We start from the raw sequence: 25,723 nt of genomic DNA on the forward strand, positions 1-25,723 counted from the left end.
CATTTTTTTTATTATTATTATTTTTTCATGGAGAAAACTGTGTACCTTGCAAAGGTCTCTTTTTTTATTCATAACTGAGTGCAATGCCAGGATTTCACAATATACTGGTGAAAGAAAACGCAAGAAGACGAACAGACAGGCTGATGCGTGAACTGACAACCACTTTATTCTTTTTCTGGCATGCATCTCATGTACCAAATTAGAAATGCAATAATGGAAAACAGGGCCCAAAAGAAGGAAACCAGAGATTAAAGCCAATTGTCAGTTCACGCATCACCCTGTCTGTCTGTCTTCTTGTGTCACCTTTCACCAGTCTTTCGGCAGAGCGCACAGCCGTGAAGTTGCACCAGCTAACCCCTGTCCCAGCTCCACTGTTGTTTAATGGCGTGAGCAAAACAAGATGTGACTAAATCTTCCCGTGCAGTGACACATAACCACGAGCGCGAAGAATTGGGAGAACCAGAGGTGCTCGACATTTTGTTAAGAGTATTAAAACCACGTGAAGTCAACAGAACTTTAAGGCAAGGAAGACATTAGGGAAATTAACTGTTCTCTTAATTGAGATGTAGAAATAATGAGGAGAAGGAAAATGAAAGTGGACGAAACGACAACTTGCTGCAGGTGGGCTGCCATGGCTGCATTTAAATGGCACTCATTCCCACCCACACCCTTCGTTTCTCAGTAATGCTCTATCTCACACCTGTGAAATCAATTGGGAGTAAGTTCAAGTCAGTGTACTTGTGAACGAGTGTGCCGACCTATGCGCAGTCAATCCAGCAAAAGTGCAGCTACGTAGACTGCGGGGGCGACGGCACGCGCAGGTGGTTTTACTTTGAGACTCTGGGTGAGCGACTGGAGCCACCGATGCGAAGAAAGAGTCCACGAGTGATTTTTCAGGTCACTGGCCCCGCCCAATTGCGCACGCAGGGCGAGCGTCCAGAGGTGAAACAAAAGTGGGCCTCACGGCTGCTGGGCAAGCTGCGCAAGGACATCACACAGGAATGTCGCGAGGACTTTGTGCTGGGCATCACGGGCAAGCGGCGGGCCGCCTGCGTGCTTAGCAACCCCGACCAGAAGGGCAAGATGCGACGCATCGACTGCCTACGACAGGCTGACAAGGCAAGTCGGCCCCGCCTTTTTTCACTCATTTGCACGAATGTGGCACTCTCTTCGCAGAGTACAAATGATTGCTGTATAGCCGGTCGAATCCGGCTCCTTGGGCGACGTACTCTACTCCACTACACAACCTCTCATGTTTCATACCTCCTATGGCCACGAGGACTAAACGGATTGTACACTTGCTTCAATTTTATCTTTGAGTACAGTCAACAATTGTGAAATATTGGAAAACTATAAAAGATATTTCAATTTATGGAATTTATGGGGAATTAGGTACTGGATTGACTTGTCTACTCTAGTTTTGGTTTAGAGGGGGTGCCAAGGATGTATCAAAACAAAAACGTAGCTCTTACTGTGCCAGTTGTTGGTAGAGTAATGCACGGTTGTGGCAGGAGGAGCCAAAGTTATGGAATGGCACGCTGCCAAGGCGTTCAAAAGTTTGGTTGTCCTTATTTTCATCTATAGAGAGAGTGATGGTGCTCCAAAGCTGTCCATACCTGTACATGCTACACTTTAAAAATCTACGAAATTTTTGCCTGCTTGGTTCTTTGTCGCGGTTCTTTAAGAACGGCCTTCTGTATAGAAAACAGGTTTCGCAGGTTTCGTAGAATATTGACATTTTATATTGAATATAAGTTTTATATTGAATATAAACAGGTTTCGTAGAATATTGACTACTCCCTTTTGCTCCTAAGTCCACATCACTGTCTCCCAATCTCTTAATGCTAAGTCTGACATTTCTTTTTTCCGTCGCTCATTGCCCGGCCCTCAACGTCTTCTAAAGTTTCCTTGTTAACCTCTCTTAGCAGGCCTAAACAATTTTGCCAAAGATCAGACTTTCCCTCCAAAGAAGATCATAACGCATAATGCCCATGCTTTATGGACACAGTTTAGTCCACGAACGGCGCAGATCATGGGTCTGTCCTCTGCCTGTGCTGCTAGTACTGAGCTCGCTTCTAATTTGATGAAAGAGGTGCTAAAACTAAAACTAACCTGAGCTGTATTAGTAAACTACATTTCTGCAGTGCCAAGAAACACGTCACTCCTATTGTGAGAGGGGGCTTAGTATGGCAGAAGTGACACAAATATAAAAACGGGTGGCAATGCCGCCTTGAAGTTCCTGCACCAGCTCACCATGATGTCATAAATTTTGACGCCATCTGCTTAGGCCTAGTTGATATTTTTATCATGATCAATGGACTACACTGTGTACTAAAGGAGGAAACAAGTGTAAAGACTCAGTTTAACAAGTTCTGAAATCTTATTGCACCACACCAGCCCAAATAACAAAAAAAATTGGCTGTTTACACAGCAGATGAAGCACTGAAAGCGATAGCAAGGTTTAGCATTATGCTTAACTGTTAAATTACGCTTAACTGTAATTTCTGGCACCCTTAAAAGCTTTAGCATGCCGTGTAGGGCTTGTAATGGCATTGCACAGCACTACGCTGCTTTTAAAGAGTGGTGCTAGTGAAATTACATAACTTTCAGGTTGTTTTCCACGTTCTAATAATCTGAGAACACCTAAGATAAAAGGTATGTGCTATGAATGAAATGTTTGATTACGTTTGCTTGCACGCTGCAATTTTAAAAGATTCTGAGGAATAATTCATCTTAGAACATAGGACCTAGTTTGAGCAACTCCTGTGGTAGAGCAGCGTAGCATCTACCTTGCATACACCTCATAGGTGATGATGATTAAGACATTTATATTAAGGGTTGACTTGAGGGCCTATATAGATAAACATATAGCATGCTAAATATATAGGGAACTTTGACTCTTACTGCGAAGCTAATGTAAAAAGAATTTTGAAAGACTGCTTTATCAGTGTAAATAGAGTTAGTGTTTTTCATAGGATAGGAGTTAGTGATTTTCATAGGACCTTTCAAACGATCAACATTGCAGTGACCACAGCTGGTGATCACATGTGTTGACCAAATAATAAAACAAGCACTTGATGACGAAGTCAAGGTCCATAGCCAAATTTAAGAGTTATTCTCCCAATTCAAGAGTGGGTCCAACAGCCATGGAGGATAATGTAAGCTCCAGATGCCATCTAACAAGGATAGCCAACACAATTCCAACAGGACACTATGAAAACATTCATGCTGATCACCACTTGCTTGCAGCTTTTGACTTGCCATATTGGATCTGCTGCCAAATTTTGGTGGATGAATTGGGAATGTCCCACATTGCACTGAAACTTGTGCCCCATTTTTACACGAATAAACAAGAGGAGCATCAAATGTAGGCTTTCACAAATTTAAAAGAATTAAGCAAAACACACATGCAGCCACACACAAATATACACACTCATGCAGCTTATCACAGCTGGTTTGAAACAGCAAGAAGCCCATTACAAATATGTCCGATCCTTGTTCATAAACTCGCAGATTAGCTAGCTCATTGCTAATGCTACATGCCACTCCCCATCAAGCATGGCCTGTAAGATTGGTTGGCGCACGAGTGCGAGCTGACGGATCTCAGAGGCAGGGAACGTGCACCAGAAAACATGTAGATTGCCCCGCATACGCACAGAGGTTGAACAGTATGGGCATCTCGAGGTGGAAAAATTACCCCTTTGAAACCCCATATGTGCCCTTGAGCATGCTTTCTGAAGGGAGAGCCCAAGAAAGCTCTATAGGTGCCAAGCGTCCAGAAGTGCCAAGTGTCAGGAGGCCAACCGCAGTGAAATTTGGGACCGTGTAAGGAGCCAAGTCCTAGATAGTGTAGAATTGGAGCAGCCTCGATTGAAAATTTGTGATTGAAATGCGAGTGGACGTGTTACAGAAAGGGCTAGCAAAAAGCAGATTTCTCTGATATGAAATGTCGAGAAAATAGCATCATGACCACTCACCAAAAATGACACAAAACCCAGATTGCTGAGAACAAGTACAGCGCCTGGTGACGCCAACTGTGAGCTAAAAACCTTGGAGGCCATGTTGTTTTGAGATATACATCATGGCCGCTGACCACCGGGTCCCCATGTTACCTGCTAAGAGGCTATTGAAACACTATTAAAATGAAATTGAACAAATATTAGCTCTGCAGCTTAGCCAAGATGGTTTCAGTAATACTGACAGACTCCGATATAATGAACATGGATGAACAAGCTATTGGGTATAAAGAAGTAAATTTAATTGTTTTTTTGCTGATGCTGGCATGTAACGAATAGATGCTTATAACAAATAATGGCTATAACGAAGGTATTTCGCTCATTGATATGGCTTTGTTGTAACAATGCTCAAATTATACGCTATTCGTTTATGACAAGCTAATATTGAGTGAAATTTTGTTGCAGTTTGCCTTTAGTGGCCTTAAGCAGGTCTGCCATAAGAAAGCCAATGAGCTGGGCTTGCCTTTGTGCGAAGTGGTGATGCCTGTGCTGTGATGTTCGAGAAGGCGAACGTTGCTCACTGGTGGGGGCCGGGTGAATACAGGTATGGCGCCTGGACCTGGTGATGGTGATCCTGTTCAAGGCAGTGCCCCTGGAGAGCACCGATGGCGAGCGGCTGGAAAAGGCCCCCGACTGCCACCACCCCGCCCTCTGCGTCAACCCTTTCCACATCAACGTCTCCGTCCGAGAGCTCGACCTCTACCTCGCAAACTTCATCCTCAGCCACGGTGAGCCCTCCCCAACATTTTACCACCGAAGTGCTTTTCTCAAAGTCTCCAGAAAACTTGCATTTCGCGAAAGATGTGTTGGGCCCGACATGGTGCAACACAGAACAATACACGTATAATAAGTCGGCCTATATGCGTAGTATAGCCATCTCTAACTTCCACTTCAGATGCACCAGTTCCCGATTCTGTTCTCTACAGGATTATGCAATGAAACAACAAACGCTACCCAAATATTCTCACTGGAACAAATATATGCCGTCAAGCACATAATTTTTTTAAGAAACGGAATTGATTTATGTTATTTATTCACCCATTTTAAATAAATAGGTTTCTTTGGTTCTTTCATCCGTATTTGTACATAGAGTTTCCTTGCTAAAGATGCTTGCTTGCATGCAACTAAGTTTCCACGTATGTTCGTCATCGAATGCCATCTAGCTATTTTATTTGCACACGCTATAACAAGAGGCTTTGGGGCACCCGAAGGTTTAGATGCTGTGGTTGGTGGTGGTACCTGTTGTTTTTCTCCGTTTCTCTGTGGTGACGGTTCTGGGCCACATTTTGTTGCTGATAGATACTTTGTCGAGATGTACCAAAATTTACTTTTCATCTATGGGTAATACAATTTATTTAAAAGCCTTTCTATTACTTTAAAGGTTCCTGAGTGAGGGGTCTTACAATATCAGGAATGGGCAACATTTCCAGTAAATTATGTGTTCAGTGGTTTCCTTGAAGTGAGCGGTGCATGGTATTCACAGGGAGACAATTCCAGCCTTTCGAAGCTTGTACTAGAAATGAAGGAGAGTAAGTTGCAGTGCATGTTTAAGGGAGATGTACGGTTTTGCCATGTTCAGTTCGGTCTGTATAGGAGTGGGAGTGGTAGCGGGGGCATGACACAATGCACAATGAAATTATAGAAACGCTTCGCAATGAATTACAGTCAAACCTCGTTAATATGTACCCACTTAATGTGTAATTACAGTTTAAATGTAGTCGCAAAGATTCCTCCACCCAGCCCCCATTGAACCCCATGTATTTACTGACCCACCAAACGGTTAGTGCATATTATTTTCTTTCTCGAGTTGGAGAAGTATGGGAGAGGCCTTTGCCCTGCAGTGGGCGTAGCCAGGCTGACGATGATGATGATGATGATGATGGCACTTTTCTTTCTTGTTCTACACGCACAGGCACACAATCGGCAAAATCTTGTATGTGCACACGTTCGATTCTCAAGTTGCAATACCAGGACGACAGCCGCCAGCGATAGTGTCGTTTAAATATGGCCACCATGGTGTTCGATTCAGCCGAAACCTCAGCAGTCATGCAGGCATTACGAAATCAGGGTGTAGACGAGCCGTATGTAAAAATATTGAAATATATCTATAGCGGCTCCACAGCCACCGTAGTCCTCCATAAAGCAAGCAACAAAATCCCAATAAAGCAGCGCATCAGGCAGGGAGATACGATCTCTCCAATGCTACTCGCAGCGTGTTTACAGAAGGTATTCAGATACCTGGATTGGGAAGAATTGGGGATAAGAGTTGATGGAGAATACCTTAGTAACTTGCAATTTGCTGATAATATTGCCTTGCTTAGTAACTCAAGGGACCAATTACAATGCATGCTCACTGGCTTGGAAAGGCAAAGCAGAAGGGTGGGTCTCAAAATTAATCTGCAGAAAACTAAAATAATGTTTAACAGTCTCGGAAGAGAACAGTTTACAATAGGTAGCGAGGCACTGGAAGTGGTAAGGGAATATATCTACTTAGGGCAGGTAGTGACCACGGATCCGGATCGTGAGACTGAAATAATCAGAAGAATAAGAATGGGCTGGGATGCGTTTGGCAGGCATTCTTAGATCATGAACAGCAGATTGCCATTATCCCTCAAGAGAAAAGTGTATAACATCTGTGTCTTACCAGTACTCATGTACGGGGCAGAAACCTGGAGGCTTACAAAAAGGGTTCTACTTAAATTGAGGACAATGCAACGAGCTATGGAAAGAAGAATGATAGGTGTAACGTTAAGAGATAAGAAGAGAGCAGATTAGGTGGGGGAACAAACGTGAGTTATTGACATCTTAGTTGAAATCAAGAAAAAGAAATGGGCATGGGCAGGGCATGTAATGAGGAGGGAAGATAACTGGTGATCATTAAGGGTTACAGGCTGGATTCGAAGAGAATGGAAGTGTAGCAGGGGGCGGCAGGAAGTTAGGTGGACAGATGAGATTAACAAATTTGTAGGGACAACATAGCCACGATTAGCACAGGACCGGGGTAGTTAGAGAAGTATGGGAGAGGCCTTTGCCCTGCAGTGGGCGTAGCCAGGCTGATGATGATGATGATGATGATGACAATGACGTAGTTCCTGCTTATACAGCTGTTGCCAATTGCAGCACACAAAAGCATAGCCTTCGAGATTGGCTTCCTGTACTGTGAAGAAGCTGCCGGTAGGAGTGCGAATTTGCTGTCACCGTCGAACCCAATCCAATCCCATTCAAGTAGTAACCACGCAAAAGTACGTTTTTTAAAAAATACATAGGCATTTCTATGCTTACCCAACAAGAAAAATGTCTCTCCGTCCGTACGTCCATCCCATAAGACGACCGCTTTCAAGATGAAGCCTGCAGCAGCAAGCAACTGTACCTTCACGCTGCCTGTTGCTTCAATGCTAACGAGGTGGCGAGAACACAGTGTTAATGAAGCTCTCGGCACAAGCGGCACCCTGCCCCTTTCGCAGATCACTTTCAAGATGTGGGCCCACACGTCTCTCTTCAGCTTGCAGTGGCAGAAACACAGCACGCGTATATTAGCAGTCTGCACTCTCTGTCCACATCACAGATCGTTTTCAATATACGGTCCGTGCAACCGTGCCATATACGCAGGCACCGCTGGTGTACCTTTGGTCACGGTTCATAATGGTTCGATGCGGATGGATAAGGTGCTAATGAGCGATAATGACTTATAATGATTGGAACATTATCAGCGCACCAGGCGCCACCACATGCAGTACTTTTCTTGCGTTATCAATGCACCTTACACTGCCATCCGCACCAGTTCGTGTCACCACAGTGCTGTCGTTTGGTTGTACTGGCTGGATCAAGTTTCATTACATTGATGATGACACCGGGCTGCATGGAGATGAGCAAGTGGCACAAAGCTTACGCATTCTTAGACGACTTCCTGAAAAGTGCCTGCATGAATTTTTTTCTTCATTCCGCCAGTGTGTTTGCGGTCATAGTGTTGTTGTGGTGTTCAAAGGTCTTTGCTGCGGCATGTCGTGTTTATGTTATTGAGACGTCGACGTTGTTACATCCCCAGTATTCTCGGATAGCAACAGTATTGCCGCCATCGTGCCTCGCCCATCTTCAAGCGGAAGTGATGACGATAATGACGATGTGGAAGTGGACGATGGCCCTTCATTATCTGACCCAGCGCATGCTTTGAGCATCGTGCGAGCTGTCGCAGAGTAGCGGGACCTCGCAGACAAACTTGCTCGCGTCCTTACCGAGTTCGAAAGTGTGAAGATTGCCGATTTTTTGCTGCCCACCCACCTGTTTGAGTGTGTGTGTTTTAGAGCATCATGACGTAGTTCTTTTCCGGCCAGTAAGTAGCTTATAAACTGGCATTCGTACATAGGTAGTTTAGTGCTTACCTAAACGTCGTTCCCGGCCGACTACGCATTAACGAGGTTTGACTGTGCAAGGTTCGGAAGATAGATTCACAGGCCTGCAAGGGCTTAGGTGTTCTGAGCCCAGTCGCATTTTGATAGAAGTGAAATGCAAAAGCACCTGTGTGCTGGAATATTGGTATACATTAAAGAATCTTAGGTGGCCAAAATAATCTCGAACTTTTCACTATGGCATCCCCGTAGCAATTTTGTTGCCTTGTGATGTTAGACCTAATCAACTGATCAACAAAAAAAATTGGTCAGTCATTCAATCATTGAAAGGGTTCAAAGCTTTTCTAATAGCACTGTTGCCTGGAGGCCGGCCCGGACTTCACCGTAAATGTACTGCATGGGGACAGCAAAACTGTTCTCATAAAGGAACTGCATGCTGCTTCGATTTCGGGAAATTTTTAGTGCTTGAACAAAAACGTTTGAACTCCACTGACTAGCAGAAACAAAATTCCAATCTAATAAAGCTCCAGAATTGTGAAACTTGATGAACTTGAAGGGCTATGTTAACAGGTGCATAACCTGGGCACAGAAGAAGACATAGAAATCTTCTGCATTCATAGGCATGCACAGGGAGCACCCCATTCACTAGGGATTACATCCACTTTTCATCATGTGTCACTCATGTATCTGTTTGCTAAGCACCATCACATATGCAAATCTAATATTCAGTGCGGAAGTTGTACACTCGTGATGTCCATAACTTCAGCACTACAAGCACTATTGCACTAGCACATCTTATTCGCTGCTCATCAAGTTCAGTGATGCAGCTGTGCTTTTTTTTTTTTCCTTAGTACGAGAAGCATCATTTCAAATTCAGGAACAGTCGACAATGCTATACTGGCCCTGACTAGAATTACACCTACAGTTTAGGTTGCCATTGGGAACACTTCTACAAACTTTTTTTCATTTGGAGTGTAACTTGGCATCGGAAGTTGTGTTCAGTGATAACTCGCATGTTAATAGAGACCAAAAAGCACCCAGAACGTGCCATGAGAGTTTAGTGAAAATAAAAATACAGTAGACTTCCGTTAATTCGACTCTGGTTAATTCTATCCTGACTGAAGGTCTCGGCTGGCGCCCATGCATTGCCACGGGCCCAAACTTTCGTTATTTCAAGCCTAAAATTGGCCTTCACCAGATAATTCAGACAAGCGCCTGACCCATATGATGACCGCAAGAGTGACCCCTTTACTGGCAGCATCTGTTGTACAGATGCTGTTGCAGTTGTACAGAAAAACGCGATGCACATAGCAGTCATTGCAGAAATAACTCAACAGTTCACAAAGCATGAAACATGTGAATATAGTACGGTAAATTTATTGATAGGGCAGCACTTGTCATCTGCTTCCCACCAGTGCCTGCATAGAAATCGGTGTCATGCTCATCTCTCACTGTATCCAACACATGACTACATAAATGTGATCGCGACTACAAACAGAAACATGTTTATAAAAAATTATGGCAGAACTCATTGCACGATGGCTGTCAATGATAATTCAGTTAGCAATCATATTTCTGAAAACACTATTTCTGAAGTCACGCTTATTTAACATCTGGAGTGGTCATTGCAAGACTTCTGTTGCTTTGGCTATATGTGACATACTCCAGTGTCATCCTACTTTACTATGGCACTTGGTTTCCAAGGTCTCCTGTGGGTGTGGCTGCCTGATGACTGTATGACGCCGACTTAGTAACGACATTGGAATCACGAAGGAGGAATGACGTGGCATGACGACAATGAGATGATGATTCTTAAGTGATCACGTTAATATAACGACAATAGTGTGACAACGATGACATGAGGACAGTGGCATGACGACGATGGCCTCACGAGAGTCAGCTGACAACGATGGCATAAAAGTGACTGTGGGTTGATGACACAATGATGGCGATGGCATGATAATGGCAGCATAATCACGATCAAATGATGACAGGATGATTTTAATTAAATGACGAAAAAGGAATAACGTTGACTGATCAACGAAGCTGGTATGATGACAAAGACATAATTACGATTTGATGCTGTTACTGAAATGACAATTAATGAAAGGGATTAACAGCCACCTGACGACAACGCTGTGATGATGACAGCATGACAAGAATCGAATGACGAAGTTACGACGTCAACGACGCAGTGACTGCGATGGCATCACAACTACGGTTTAACAAATGCTTGACAACGAACGCATGACGACACAAAGACGATGATGGCATGTCAACAGTATGAGGACATTGTTATGATGAAGAGTGTATAATAATAATGGCATGACAACTGTATCCAGAAGGCTGTAGTAAGACAATGGCATGACGATGATGGCATGACAAGAATTGGATGACAAAGCTGGAGTGATGACGATGGCACAATGATGATGGCATGATGACGATGGTATGACAACGGATGCATGAAAGTGGCTGTGTGACAACGACGCAATGATGATAGAATGACAACCGCAGTATTACGATATAATGATAGATTGCTGTTGATACAGTTTTGGAGGCAGTATGACAATGCCATCATGACGAGAATGGGGTGATGTTACTGAAGTGATGACTATGGTAAAATGGCAGCTTGATGACAGCATGATGATAGTTGGATGACGACAATGGAACGACTGTGATGGTGTGACAACGAATACACGATGACAACTGTATGACGACAACACAATGATGATGATGGTATGAGGACAATAGGATGATGACTAGTGTATGACAACAATAGCGCGACAAAGATGGCACGACTACGATGGCATGATGATGACAGTATGACAATGGATACAGGATAGTGACTGTCAGACGACTATGCAATGACAATAGCATGACAATGGTGGCCAATCACGATTGACTGACGACAGCATTATCATTGTAGAAAGTCGAAGCATGATTGACATCGATAGAATGGCAAAGGCAGTATGAATATGGCGGCCTGGCAACAGTAGGAGGACATTACTTAATTGATGATGGTGAAAAGATAGCGTGACGACGATGGCATGTCGAGTCGGACGACAAAGTTAAAATGACGATGGTGCCATGAACACGTCGGCATTATGACTATGGTTTAACAACAAACGCGTGACAACTAATGTATGTTTGTGTTCTATTTAGTTTTGCGGCACATTTGATGCACTTCGACCTTGTCAGACACTGTTTTAGAAGCAGCGAAGTTTTTCTACACATTTAATCAGCATATTGTGTGTTTTATTGAATTCAAAGTGGATGGAAGCATGAACCTAGTATCCCAAACTATCAGACAACTTGGGTCACTGGTTCGGTGTAGAAGGCGTTACGATGACAGCATGACAAGAATCCAATTGTGAAACGGGAATGACAACAATGGAACAACCAGGTTGGAATAAAGAACACGAGCACATGCCTAATGGCCCAAGCCGGTAGACAACTTGGGCCATTGGGTTAGCGTAAGAGGACAGATAGACAGGCTCAAAATGCCTGAAGCAGGCAAAGAATGCTAATCACATCAAAATGTCCTTGTTGTTTTTCATGTTAACACTGGAGGATTAGACACTTTGACCAGTAAGCTTTCCATTGCAGTAAGAAAAAAATGTGTACCATGAAAATCAGTCGTCGGTCCCTTCATTTCAGAGTAAGCAAATGTGCTGTCATCAACGTAGAGGAGTGACTTGTACAAATGCCAGTATCCCTGATCAGCAAAAGGCGATTCTATCACCTGTATGCAGTAAAAGAAGAACAAGTGTTTCTGTTGTAATTAGTTGTGTGGCACTTTATGCACTTCGACCTTATCAGACACTGTTTTAGAAGCAACAAAGTTTTCTACACATTATTCAGCATATCGCGTATCTTATTGAACTTAAGGTGGATGGAAGCATGAACCGGTCAGCAGTCGAAATAAGCAAAAGACGTCTAGTGTATTGGCGGAAAAAAGTATGGAAGAGATTGATATAACCGGATCCATTACAGGTACAGGTAGTGGTACAAGGTAGATATATATAAGTTTTAAAGAAGAGAAAAAAGAAAGAAAATGCTAGAACGAAAAGTGTATAGCATACCTGATTAACTCGAGCAGGCTAGGTGGCTATTTGTTACCATCCCATTTCCAAGGAGATCCGGGTAAATCATTATCAGTCGCATTGCAGAACAAAACACTAAATATTCTTTTGGCAGTCCATAGCATGCTGGAAACATGAGATGTGACTTTTCCACATAACACAGGATCTCGAGGGACTACAAACCTTTGCACAATACCGTTGATGCCTAAGAAAACACATGCCAAGGGCCATGTAACTAAGAGTGCCAGCTGCACGTTACTTTTTCCGTCAGCGACTGCTGGCTCGTTCGTGGTCAAATTTTTTACGTCAGAGTCGTATGCCTCCACAGCAAAATGATTGGTATAATGAAGGATCGATTATGTCCCGGCCAAATTCCTATCTTTCGTATGTATTGTGAACACCCCTCCAATGAAGACCACTGCAACAAATTAGCCTGCACAGTGAAACCTCGTTAAACCGTTGTTGGCTGGAGCTCGGAAAAAGTACGTACTAAATAGTGGTACTGTTTAACCGAAATAGCATGAGCTCGCCCACTTACCTGTCAAAAATGGAACTCGGAGAGAGTGCGATGAAAGGGGAAAATAACATGTAGTATTTATTCCCTTCGCGCGACAAATGTGTTATTTTTGTTTGATGCCACGGCAGCCTAGCACGACGACAACGGCCTCAAACTTACTGAAGCTGCGTGCCAGCTTTTCAGCCAGCCCCCTTTCTCGGCGAACACTCGCGTGGCAGATTCCTCGTTGGCGTTACGTATTCTCTGTGCACGTGCGCAGTAGGGCTGCACAAGTCCCGGGGTGCCTTTTTCATTGCCGGGTGCCGGAGTTCGGAATACTTTTTGTTTGGAATAGTTACGTTATCGCGCCCCTGTTCTTGTCGCGACGATTGCATTCATGAGGCTGACGAAGCGCACAGCTTCCACTCCTGTCGGGCCTGAATCGCCCGTCCTGTCGCTTTCTGTGTTGTCCTCATCACTGTCACTAGTCGACACTTCGGCAACAACAGAGGCAACGATGGCGAAAAGTCGAACCTCGTAGCCATCATCTCTTTGCGGTCTCAGTAGCGCTGCCAAGCAACTTTTTCGCATTCCAAATGCCACACACTGTAGTCAACAGCAGATCCCTGTCGTGTGCCAGCACTGATTCTTCGTGTCATGTTTGATAGCACGGACAATGTCTAATTTTTCTTCTATGCTGAGCACCTGACGTCTTTTTTATCTGAGCTTCAGCATGACACGAGTCCTTGATTGTGCGACGCCACAATGCTCTGGCACAGCGTCGAAATGATGTTGATGTTGATTGGCTTCACGCGCAAACGCACAGGGCACTTGGAGGCCCTTGCTCTGATCTCTGAGGCTTGTTGTTCTGCCGGGCCACCCGTGGAGACGACGCACTGCCGTGTTTGTGCAACGAAAAGTGGAAACGCTACGTTTTAACCGATGCGTACGCAATAAGCTGGTGCGGTTTATGCGGATACAAAACACATTATGTTCAATGGCTGCTGAGTCCGGGATTTTACTTTACTACTTTTAAAACGAAACTACTGTTTAAGCGGGTATGGTTTAACGAGGTTTTACTGTATAATGAAGGAGTTTAGGCATCCCCAACAGCTGATTTGTTGCCTTACAATGAACACCATGTAGCGATGCCACCGCTGTCCTCTGCAGATGTTGCCTTGGTGCACTACAGTCGAACCCAGCTATATAAAGTTTGCAAAAAAACGCCTATCAGTTCTATATAGGGCATGGTTCAATACAGGCCGGATAAAAAATTGGACGTCATAAAAGCGCATACCAATTATAAAATCACTTTCTTGGGGAAACTAGCATAGTTTCGCATGAAATAGTCCTGTATTTTCTTCTGCTTGGGCAATTTCGCTGCCTGCAAAGGACGCACTTCTCCACACTGTCAAATAGTCGGAGCAGCTGAGGCCACAACCTTTCACATACACGCAGAAGCACCGGACTAGTGTGAGTGCACCAATCACCTCGGAGAATGTGGGCAAAAGACCACCATCGCTTTCCTCATTGTGCCCACTTTCACTTGTGCTCGGTACGATGTCGGCAATGTAGTCTTCGTTTTCGGCCTCGCCCGTGGTCATGACACCATCATCTGCACTCACAAACTCGTCGACCACTGACTCGTCAACGGCTTCCGGAAATTCTGGTAGCTCGCTCCAAACTTCAGCAACACCTGCAACGGCTTCGTCCCACTCATCAAAATTTACAGTCATCACTGGGCACGCTGAAGCCGGCACGTCTGAAACAATTTCGGATGAACCACTTGTACAAGGCCATGCAAACACGTCGGGCGCCACGGGCCCCGAGTCGCGAGTTTGTCCGCTTGAGCACTAATCTCCCCCTTATTCCTCAAGATCATGATGAGAGTGCTCCTCGGAATCTTGCACGCTGCGGGGTCATCCCACTTCTTACCGTGTTCGACCTGATTTATGATTTCGAGTTTCACGGCGAGAAGTAAATTCTGCCGCTTCATCACGGCAATACTGCGGGAGAAGGCCCACAAGGCGCAAACACAATGAACCAGAAAAGGAGCAAGACAACTCGCACTTGCCCCATCTTGCACAATGAGGGCACAAGAGCCTCTGATTGGCCGTCTGGGCAAGCGCTGCGGCCAGGCCAGGATAATTTTCTACAGGGGTGTGTCGCCGGCTCACCCGACGCAGAGCGGTCACGGTAGAGAGAGCGGTTGGATGAAGCCGCACTGCCGTGTTTCCCTGCCACTGCAAGGGAAAGCCAACTTCTGGGTGCACTTTTGCGCCACGTGTTGTTCGATATATCGGGTGTCGCTGCTATTTTTGTTGGATGTAAGCGTAATTTTTGCTATATATATTCATTGCAACTATACCATGTTCAGAAATTTTTCAATATACAGAATAATTCGATGTCAACGGGTTCGATAGTCAGATTCGACTGTGGTACTAATGACTGCATGAGCGTGCCGCTGTCAGTAGTAGTCGTGCTGCACGGCACTACGAATCACTCAACTAATACGCTGCTTGTTGCAATGCATCAGTGGGTGCGACAGCTGATAGATATGTTGCATTTGACAACGCTGTGGAGGTGTAATCACCACTGACATTCGACAACATCATCAAATCCATATAAGGTGGAATTAAAGGATGCGAAAGTCAACATAGGCAACAGTAATGAGCATCCTGTAAACAAACCAATGATTATGCTGGCAAGAGAGGCAATAATGGCGTCACATGATCTGCAGCTTTACTTTGCACAGGTCCGGCGTTTTGCCACGCAGCATGCTTTGAATCTCCGTGTAATAAGGTTTGGCTATAGTCACATGCACATTCCACTGGACCAAGTGTGCGGAAAAATATCAGCAACTTGTATGTGCAAGTTTCTCTTGAATTCATGTTAAATAAGATACGCATATTTTTTTACGTGCATAGCTTGCTCTCTTGTGAGCGGCACGATGTGTGACCTTTCCAACAAAGTGAGCTGTATAACGAAGGATCGTGTAGGTCCTCAGCACTTCGTTATAAAGGTGCTTGACTGTAGTTGTAACACGCACTTTCCAACTGCATGAGCCGCATCACTGTTGCTGTAAGCAAGTTGCACTGGAAACTTCGTGATGTTGCTATCACCTTTCTAAAAGAAGACCTGCTCTCAACTTTTCATTTAGTTCTATGTTAGCAAAAGTACACCAAAAGCCACACGCTAAAGAAAGAGTGCATCCAGTGGTCTGCAAATGCTCCGCATTTCCCACATGTCCTATACTGCTACCATGCCTGTAATTCCTGGAATTTATTCCTGTGGTTAATAGGATGTTCTACATCCTCCACCTAGCTCATGAGTGCATGGCACTGGCTAACGCTCCCAGAGTCAGATCTTGCACACATTGACAAATGCCGCCCAGGAAAACTGACAGGAGAACAGGTGTCACCTTAGCTCTATTGGTAGAGCATCACACTTGTAACTTGGAAGATCTCCCACAGGTTGCAAATTATTTTTCAAATGCTGTCTAGTTGCCTACGCCTTGGTGCTCTCATGGTCATTTCGTTAACTTGGCATGCACCAAAATTGGTTTAGTGCATGACAAGAGTGTAGGACGAACATAAATGATAGTTCGTGACATGAATGTCTTGACATGCGTGTCATGTAGGTCATGAAACAGCCGCTTATGTCTTGTTGCTCTCATGCTCGTTTCGTTAACTTCACTAGCAGCTGCTTCACATAACATCGATTCCCACAGGGCGTGGGATCTGCCGGTTCTCTTTTTTCTGTTCACTTTCATTTCCTTTTTCCTTCTCATTTCTAAATATTAATTAAAGCCACAGGTAATTTCCCCTATGCTTTCCTTGGCTTCATGTGATCAAGCACCTTGGTTCCCTTTCTTCTCATTCATTCGCTATATGCATTAGTGAAGTCGAGGTTTTGACGGAAGCCTGTCTGGTCGGGAGGTATCATGAAGAGGGGTAAAAAGAAGGACACCGACCACTGAAAGAATACAAGAAAAGACATTTCGACTGCCCTGACACGCGCAATGACATAAGTAGATGGGGGGGAGGGTTCCGTAATTCTGGTTGAGGATGCTACCTGTCATATGGATTAGGAAGGATTCCAAGTGGTGTCTTGAAGCCAAATTTCTTTCCTTTTCTAATATCTTGGCGTTATACCAATCAATCCTGTGGCCCAAGTCACCTGCATGTTCTGCCAAGGCGTTTGATGCAACTTTTTTCTTTTTCGCATCGTTGACATGCTGCTTCAACCGCTGTTCGAAATTGCCTGTCTTGCCGATATATACGCAGTCGCAGTCTTCACATGGAATCCCATAGACGATGCCAGGAAACTTTGTCTTCAGACAGATAGCACCCTCAACCAGAATGACTGAACCCTGCCCCCCCCCCATCTACACGCACTGCTTACGTCATATTTTAAAGCTATATAAACATTGTATCACACGTCCTTGATTTCGTTGTGAACAAGGCTCCTGTCAGGGGAGCTGAAACGTCTTTTTCTGTATTCTTTCAGTGGTCGGTGTCCCTCTTGTTAGCCCTCTTTGTATGCATTCGTATTTTGACAAAACTTCAAAGGGTCTTGAGCATCAGTGATGGGTGGGCGAATAAGCATGCAAAGATGAGCTGCTGCATGACAGAGCTCATTTGCTAGCCATGTTACAGCTCGTATATATTAAGAAATAGAAATGGCTCAAACTGGTACCTGGCTGGGCCTGCATGCCACGCTCTGGTCATCTGATGCTCCTTTATCTTGAGCCCAGGCCACATGATCATTGTCTGCAATTGTTTTTCTTGTTTCATTTTGTAACATATCCGTATTATTACACCTTGACTTCTGCGCAAGATGGACATGCTATGCCAAATCGTTTACATTGATTATTATCACATTGATTAGATTGTGGTACGTAGTACGTGTTATAGCTGTAGCTTGTATTGTGGCGGACTTGCAATTATCAGTTGTTTTTTATCAGAACAATCCCAGACTCTTGCCGATGGCAACAAAGAAACATGAGCTTAATATAGAGACAATTGTAACATACTTACCTATTGGACGGAGGAAGAAGAAGTGATCGTAGCGAGTAGCGTCAGCTTCGAGCTCTCTGCATTTTTTATTTTATTTTCTGTGATCTCTGCAATCAGTGACTAGAAAACTGGGGGACGTCGTCCTCTGCAATGGGGGACCCAAACCCCGCCCAGCAATCGGGTCCTGAACGGCCAGTTCGTTATGCCGGTGACATGAGTGACTGCTTCCACCCCAGCATGGTCCCGATTGAGTCATCTGATGGCTCCTCTACAGATGAAATTGGCTCGGACAGCGATTTTACCGTGGTGTCAAGCCGACGTCTCAAGAGAAAGATACGGAGAACATCACCGACCAGTTGCCAGGCGACGAAAAAAGCAAGTGGCAAACAGTCATACACTATTACATCACCAACCACGACAACAGACAACCTCAACACACTGAACAGGCAGAGCCTGTCGGAATATTTTGAACGAACTGCCCATGGTCAAATAGAAGAAATACGTATAAACGCTCGAAAGAACATCCTCTCGGTGGAAGTCAATACACCGATAGTACTGGTGTTATGAAAAACGTCACTCAGTTGGGAAGCATCCCTGTTCGCGCATTCCCCACATACGGCAAGGAAGCGTCGACAGGCGTTATCTACGACGTGGACATTGATATTACAGACACTGACCTGGCGAAACTACTATCATCGTCGGCTCCTGTGCTCAGCTTTCGCTGTTTTGGACGATCCCGATGTGTGAAATCGGTGTTCCAGTTGGAAACTTTGCCAACGCATGTCAAGGTTGGATATGTGAGGCATCCGGTACGTCCTTACGTGCCGAGGCTTTTAGAATGCCACAAGTGTATGAAACTTGGGCATGTCAGTGCAGTTTGCAAGGGTGCAGTAACATGCAAACGATGTGGTGGACCTCACGGAGACAGCGATTGCAACGTTGCTGCAAAGTGTTCAAATTGTTCTGGTGCTCATGACGCAACGTCAAAAGAGTGCCCAAAGATCAGGAAGGAAATGGGTATTCTGAAGAAGACGGATAGAGATCATTCCACAGACAGGGAAGCGGCAAGGGCTATCCGCCACCGCAGACGCAGTTCACGACACCGACATCAACGGAACCGCAGCCCTCCTCGCGTCGGAGGAATGACAGCTCAATTGCAGCATACACCCCCTCCTCGTCTCAGGAATGAAGAAGCATGTGCCTCAAAGCCTTTGTATGCTGCGAAAGTAAAAGGCGGCTCATCATCGGCCCCAAACATATCGGAGACTCAGTGGCCCTCGTTACCATCAAGGCCTGCGGGAACGCCCTTGTGCACCACTCCTACACGCACTGAAGAAAATGAAAAGATGGATGACATTGACGTCATGAGTATGTTGAAAAATTTGATGGGCTCCATGCGCAGGATTCTTTCCGGCCTAACTACCCTGGCTGCCAAGGCTGCCGTGCAGCTACTTGAAGTGTTGGAACCACTGCTAGTGGTTCTTCACTAAGCAAGTATGGCGATGATGTTTGACGAACGCATGCATCAATCGCTCGTTATGCAATGGAATGCTCGAGGTCTACGTGGTCGTTTGTCGGATTTCCGACAGCGGGTATTTAAGTACCAATTTCCAGTTATTTTTATCTGTGAACCTAATATGGATTCTTCTTTCTGTATTTCTGGATATGTCCAGATGTGGTCTCGTAACGACCAAACCTCGAGCAAAGTGTTAGTTTGTATACGTCACGATCTGGTGTATTTCAGACATGACGTCCCATTGCATACCACTAATGATTACGTATGCCTTACCATAAAACACAGAGGCCTTGCGCCATTAAACACCAAACATCATCATCATAAAACACAGATGTCGCACGGTTACAGTGATTGGAGGATACATCTACCCAAGAGCAAGGATCGTTTGCTCGCACCTGATGTCTCTGCTGCAAGCATCGCAAGTTCCTCATATTGTGATTGGTGACTTTAACGTGCACTATCCCCTGTGGGGTAGCACTTCGATGAATTCTCGTGACAAATATTTGGCCGACTTCATGTGTAGTCAGGGACTAAATGTGCTCAATGATGGGTCTCCTACATTTATTCGTGGCACGTCCTACAGCAGCTGTCTTGACCTAACGTTTGTATCAAGGAGCCTTCTGTCTTCAGCATGCTGGTCGACGGATCTGGAGACTCATGGTAGTGACCACCTTCCCACTTACGTTCACTTTAGCTGGTTTCGCCGTTCAGCCTCACTTTACATTCATCAAACAGACTGGATTTTATTTAAGACTTCTGTCGACACCGCCTGTCAGAGTATGACATCTCCATCCGAAATAGAGGACATCATTGCTTCTACCCTGTGGGACAAAACCAGAGAAATCAGCATACCAAGGCACACATCATCAGTCGACATAAAATATGAGGCCCTTCTTACAATCCGTCGCCGCGTGGAACGGCGATACAGAAGAACAAAGTCACCGTCAGATCTTTCGAACAGTCGCCGAGCTCAACGACATGTTCTTCGGCATCTGGAAAAGCTTGATAGACAGCGTTGGAGGGCATTCTGTGGATCCCTAGATCTACGACAGCCTCTATCTAAGATCTGGCGGGTCATACGAAGTCTCCAGGCAACTCCACAACAAAGACACCCATTCCGTGCGGTGGCTCTACATCAACGCCGGACCGAATTGGAGGTAGCAGAGGACTACTGTAAACTCATTGTGGACGCATCTAATGCTGTGACTTCATCCCTTGTCATCATCGCGCCCCTGTCTCCTGATGAGTGACTCGAAGTACCATTTATGATGCAAGAGCTTGACGCTGCGATTTTGGTTTCTCGACGCTCATCGGCACCAGGACCAGATGGAATCACATATGCTGCACTCTGCCATCTTGGCACCGAATCACGACGTCTTCTTCTATCTTTCTATAATACGACATGGGAGACCGGAAATGTTCCAGATTGCTGGAAATGAAGTCGCATTGTAGCACTGCTTAAACCGGAGAAATACCCTAATGAGCTTTCCTCCTACAGACCGATCGCCTTAGCCAGTTGCGTCGGCAAAGTAATGGAAAGAATGGTCTTGTCAAGGCTGGAATGGTATCTAGAGAGAAATAATTGCTTTCCTGATTTTATGCATGGATTTAGAAGAGGCCATTCTTCCATTGACGGTGTTATCGACTTGGTCTCCACTGTTGAACAAGAAAGAAGTCGCCATCGGTTAGTTGGAGCTGTTTTTCTGGATATTAAGGGTGTATACGACAATGTACTCCATTATGCAATCCTTGATGTACTGGTAGATTTAGACGTCGGTGGCTGGCTATATGCATGTATTGCTAGCTACCTCAGTGGCCGCACGGTGTATATGTCGACAAGTGATGGCGACACCGGACAGTACCATATACATCGAGGTGTTCCACAAGGAGGAGTTCTCAGTCCAACCCTTGCTGAAGATTAGCGCATATGCGGACGATGCGATGAAGATTAGCGCATATGCATATGTGAAGCACGATGAAGATTAGCGCATATGCGGACGACATATGCATATGGACATCTGGAGTCACCCGTCCCCAAATGTGTGCTAGGCTTCAGTGTGCAGTGACATTCACAGCTAAGGATCTGCGGCTTGAAGGCCTCCAACTCTCAACAGAAAAATGTTCCGTGATTACATTCACGCGAAAACAAATGACCAGGTATCCGATAATCGTTAACGGAGTAGCGATACCTACGGTTACACACCACAGATTCCTTGGCTTAGTCATGGACCAGGGATTATCTTGGTCAAGACACGTCGCCGTACTGAAGTCAAAGCTGAAGAGTTTTGTTCGCGTCCTTCGCGTTGTTGCAGGAACAAGATGGGGCCCCTCAGAGTCGTCATTACTCCAATTGTACCAAGCACTATTCGTAGGGTATATACGGTACAGCATTCCGGCGCTCTCAAGCATGGGACTTAGCTGTGTGCGCGCGCTGGAGAGCATTCAAGCTCAAGCATTGCGCACATGTTTAGGCCTCCCATGATGCACGTCAACCAATGGAACAATAGCGGAAGCTCGTGCTTGTCCCATTGGGGTATACTTGCTCTGCGAGCCTCTTCGAATGTACCTTCGCGTGTTGACCTGACACAGGCACCATCCTCTGTCATCGCTCCCTGCCACCCACCCAGGTTCCAGCTTTTCAAGGACTATATCGCGCCATCAAAGCGTTTTGCCGTCGAGATTTTCTCTCGCCTGTATTCCAAGAATACCCCCGTGGGTTCTGCCTAAACCTGTCGTTACATTGCAGATACCTGGAATTACTAAAAAGTCATCCGTTGTATCTATTGGCCTCAGGCAACTCACCCTGTGGCACATTTCTGCAAAGTATGGAGATACTGTACACGTGTATACCGATGGCTCTGTCACACCATATGCCTCCACTGCAGCCTTCGTCGTTCCAGATATGATCATCGCTCGGCGGTTTAAACTAGACCATAGCTCAACATCAACTGCCGCAGAACTTGTTGCTATCCGGGAGGCACTTCGATTTCTCTCCGAGGAGCCTCCCCCACGCATGGACGATATTCTGCGATTGCAAGCCAGCTCTTCAAACGATTGACTGTGTCCTCAGAGGGGGTACGTATTATTCCATGGCTATAGAAATTACAGAACGCCTCGACCACGCAATTAGATATGGCCACAATGTCACCTTTCAGTGAATACCCTCACACTGTGGCCTGATCGGGAACGAACAGGCAGAAGCTGAAGCGAAAACTGCTTTAGATAATGCTTGTGAAGTACGCATTCCGTTCTCACGTATAGACACCAACGCCCTACTTTGTCACGTAAACTGCAACTCTTCGTTAGAACACTGGACCCAACCAGATCAACGACACAAGCGATTACACAAATTGGACCAAGAAATGAAATTTCGTATGCCTCACAAGCTCAAAAGAAGCCACACGAGCATGGTGCACCGGATTTGCCTTGGTGTCGCATTCACCAACCATTATAGACATATGATAGGTGCCAGTGATACTAGCCCTAACTGTGAATGCTATGAGGTGCCAGAAACACTTGAACATATATTTTGTGCGTGTCCCGCCTACGCACAAGAACGACAGCAACTTGTCTCTTCCATTGCAAAGATCCATGAGAGACCGCTATCGGACGAGTTTCTTTTAGGTCCTTGGCCTAATGCAAACAGCGCAGCCCTGGCAACAAGAGCCACTATAGCTTTTCTCCAAGCCACTGGGCTGGACGCACGGCTTTAGAGAGGCCACAACTTTGTATATATGCATCTCTTCCTTATACCATCATCATTCATCAGCCCTTTCCCTCTCCGTCCCTCTTCCCCAGTGTAATGTAGCAGGCCAGAGCAAGTTATAGCTCAGGCTGACCTCTCTGCCTTTCTATAAATAAATTTCTCTCTCTCTCTTACCTATTAGATATTATCATGTTCTTGAGCAAGTTGGTGCCTGTGTTTGCAATGTGTTACTCTGCTAGGTGCAACGTAAGAAACATGAAATAGAGAAAGAATGTACACTGTACTCTTCTGTTTTACGCTGCTTATGTTGCACCAAGCCGAATAATGCACAGTCGAACGCCTCTACAATCAAATGACTTGTAGTATAAAGAATTATTCCATACGTCATAGCCAAATTTTACAGACTTTTTCCTGGCGCAAGTTCTTCTGTTGTCAAAATGTATCACCTTCTACATGAGTGACGTACTGGGTATTTCCATGCGCATAGGCTACCACTGTAGCATCTTATTCATGTGAGGCCATTTTTGAACCGTATATACCTGTACTGCTTGTGGTGTTTTTTTCAGTTTGTGTATTCTGAGAAAGCCAGAGTGATTATATTATAATTTGTAGTTTTTTAATTTCTAGTTTCATTCCAGTTTAATTAATTGTCACTTCTTTTTCTGTGTGTGTGTGTACAGAGGCTCTCAGTGGCTTGCGGGATGCCGTCTGTGATGGAGATAAAGAGGATGATGCAGGTAAGTGGTTGTTCTTGCTTTAATCATAAAGTAAACCCATTTAATGGGTTGGTGAAATGAACAGGCGTAGGAAAAATGTTCTTTAAGATGTAATGCAAGCAATACAGAAATAATACAGCAACCATACATTTATTTGGCCGTGGTGGGGTCACAAATGAGTTTCAAAATTCTGAAATTCTAAAAAAAAAAGAGAACGGTATCATCAGAAGAACCTTGGTAAGAGGCCAGAAAATTTTGTTTTGTGCATTGCTATATACGCTTAAACTTGAACACGATGGGTGTGGAAGTGGAGCAGGTGCAGATCTGCCCTGTCATACTAGTTGTACTTGTCATATGTGTACTTGTGTACTAATAGTTGTACTTGTCATGTGTGCATACTTGTTTTGTAATGCCAAGACAAAAGCGCCGTCAGTGCCTGCACCAAATCTACATTCAATGGCTGCAATGTGATGAACACATTGTCCTCACAATCTGCGTATGAAGGCACACATACTTCATTTTATATATAGCAGGCAACGCTTAGATGCCCAAGCAACTTCCTGCGCTGCCCACATCCATGACCAAAATGTAGTGCGTCCCGTTTAACAGTAAGAAACAGGACTGCGCTATGTAATTTGGCGTTACATTGACTTAACCTCTGACGAAAGTGAACAGATTGCCATCCACCCGAGAGTAGCATAAAGCTGCAAAAGAGGCGGGTTTTCCAGAAAGAAAGCTTCGTAGCTGAAGGAAAATTCGTCCTGGTCCAGGGGTCGAACCTGGGATCTCGCCTTTCCTTTCCCTTGCAGTGCTGCTACCGTCTCAATGAGTCCTGCTGTGCTCATTTGCCAGGTTGGCTTTATCTGTTGCAGTCACAATATATGAAGCAGTTACCAGAAAGTAGACACGGCAGCTCTGAACCATGATCGTGGTATGATGAGCAGAGTGACATGTTTGCCCCACCACACTCATTGGACAGCTTCCGCAGCTCACTATCTGTAGCGGGGACAGAAACATAATGCATCATTTACTGGAAGCACGAAGCATACAAGCAATACATTAACTCCATAATAATTAAACATTAACTCTATAAGTAATAGTCCTAGCATATCCAGAAGTTATTCTCTGGAAGACATTGTATATCAAATGCATATCAAATGTAGTGGAATGTGTGCAGTGATACATTTCTTTGACACAGTACTAGCATATGTACCACAGGATTGTCTGCAATATCATGAAACGAAGGATAGCAAACAGTTTCCTTGTCAGCTGAACAACAAAAATTTACAACTCTAAAGATCCTTGAAATCATCTCATTATTTCACACACTGAGAACAATCATTGTGCACACTTAACAAGCAGTAAGATGCAAATGGATACTTGAGTGGCATTTGTGTGGGCTCGTAAAGTTGGAGGCTTGTCTTGGCTTTGTTGTGGATGGCGGTTGGTAGTTATTGAATTGACTTGGGCTGAACCATGTCTTATATACTCCAACTGTAGTCAGTATATTCTTTCGGTACTTTTTCAACTTCCAAGCGACTCTGACAACGCATCAAACAAAACAGGTGCTTTTCCTGCTCAGTAGCTGTGTTGCAAGCTGTAATGCATGCAGAGTTTGAAAAATAGAAAGTCACTCTAAAAGATGTATGACATTTTAGTTATGTATGTTATGTCTATGGGGCAAGAAAATAACAGAACATCACAAAATTTTTGGCTTCCGAAAAGTTAATCAGGAACTGTACTTGAAATGAAAAATGTAATTCTGGGGTGTTATGTGCCAAACCCACAATCCAATTATGAAGCACACCCTAGTAGGGGACTCCGGAA

General features: G+C 44.8%; 1 protein-coding gene across 5 annotated transcripts in view; it reads left to right on the forward strand.

Moving 5' to 3' along the window:
* NfI (Nuclear factor I) overlaps positions 1-25,723 on the forward strand; it is a 94,456-nt gene that overhangs the window by 10,577 nt on the left and 58,156 nt on the right. For all 5 annotated transcript variants that reach the window (XM_050167314.3, XM_050167315.3, XM_055064277.2 and 2 more), the window contains exons 4-6: positions 928-1,119; positions 4,561-4,744; positions 23,861-23,917. In XM_050167314.3, coding sequence (XP_050023271.1) covers positions 928-1,119; positions 4,561-4,744; positions 23,861-23,917 — 433 coding nt within the window. The remainder of the gene's footprint in view (positions 1-927; positions 1,120-4,560; positions 4,745-23,860; positions 23,918-25,723) is intronic.

The sequence above is a fragment of the Dermacentor andersoni genome, chromosome 11 (genome assembly GCF_023375885.2).
Source record: "Dermacentor andersoni chromosome 11, qqDerAnde1_hic_scaffold, whole genome shotgun sequence".
NCBI lineage: Eukaryota > Metazoa > Arthropoda > Arachnida > Ixodida > Ixodidae > Dermacentor > Dermacentor andersoni.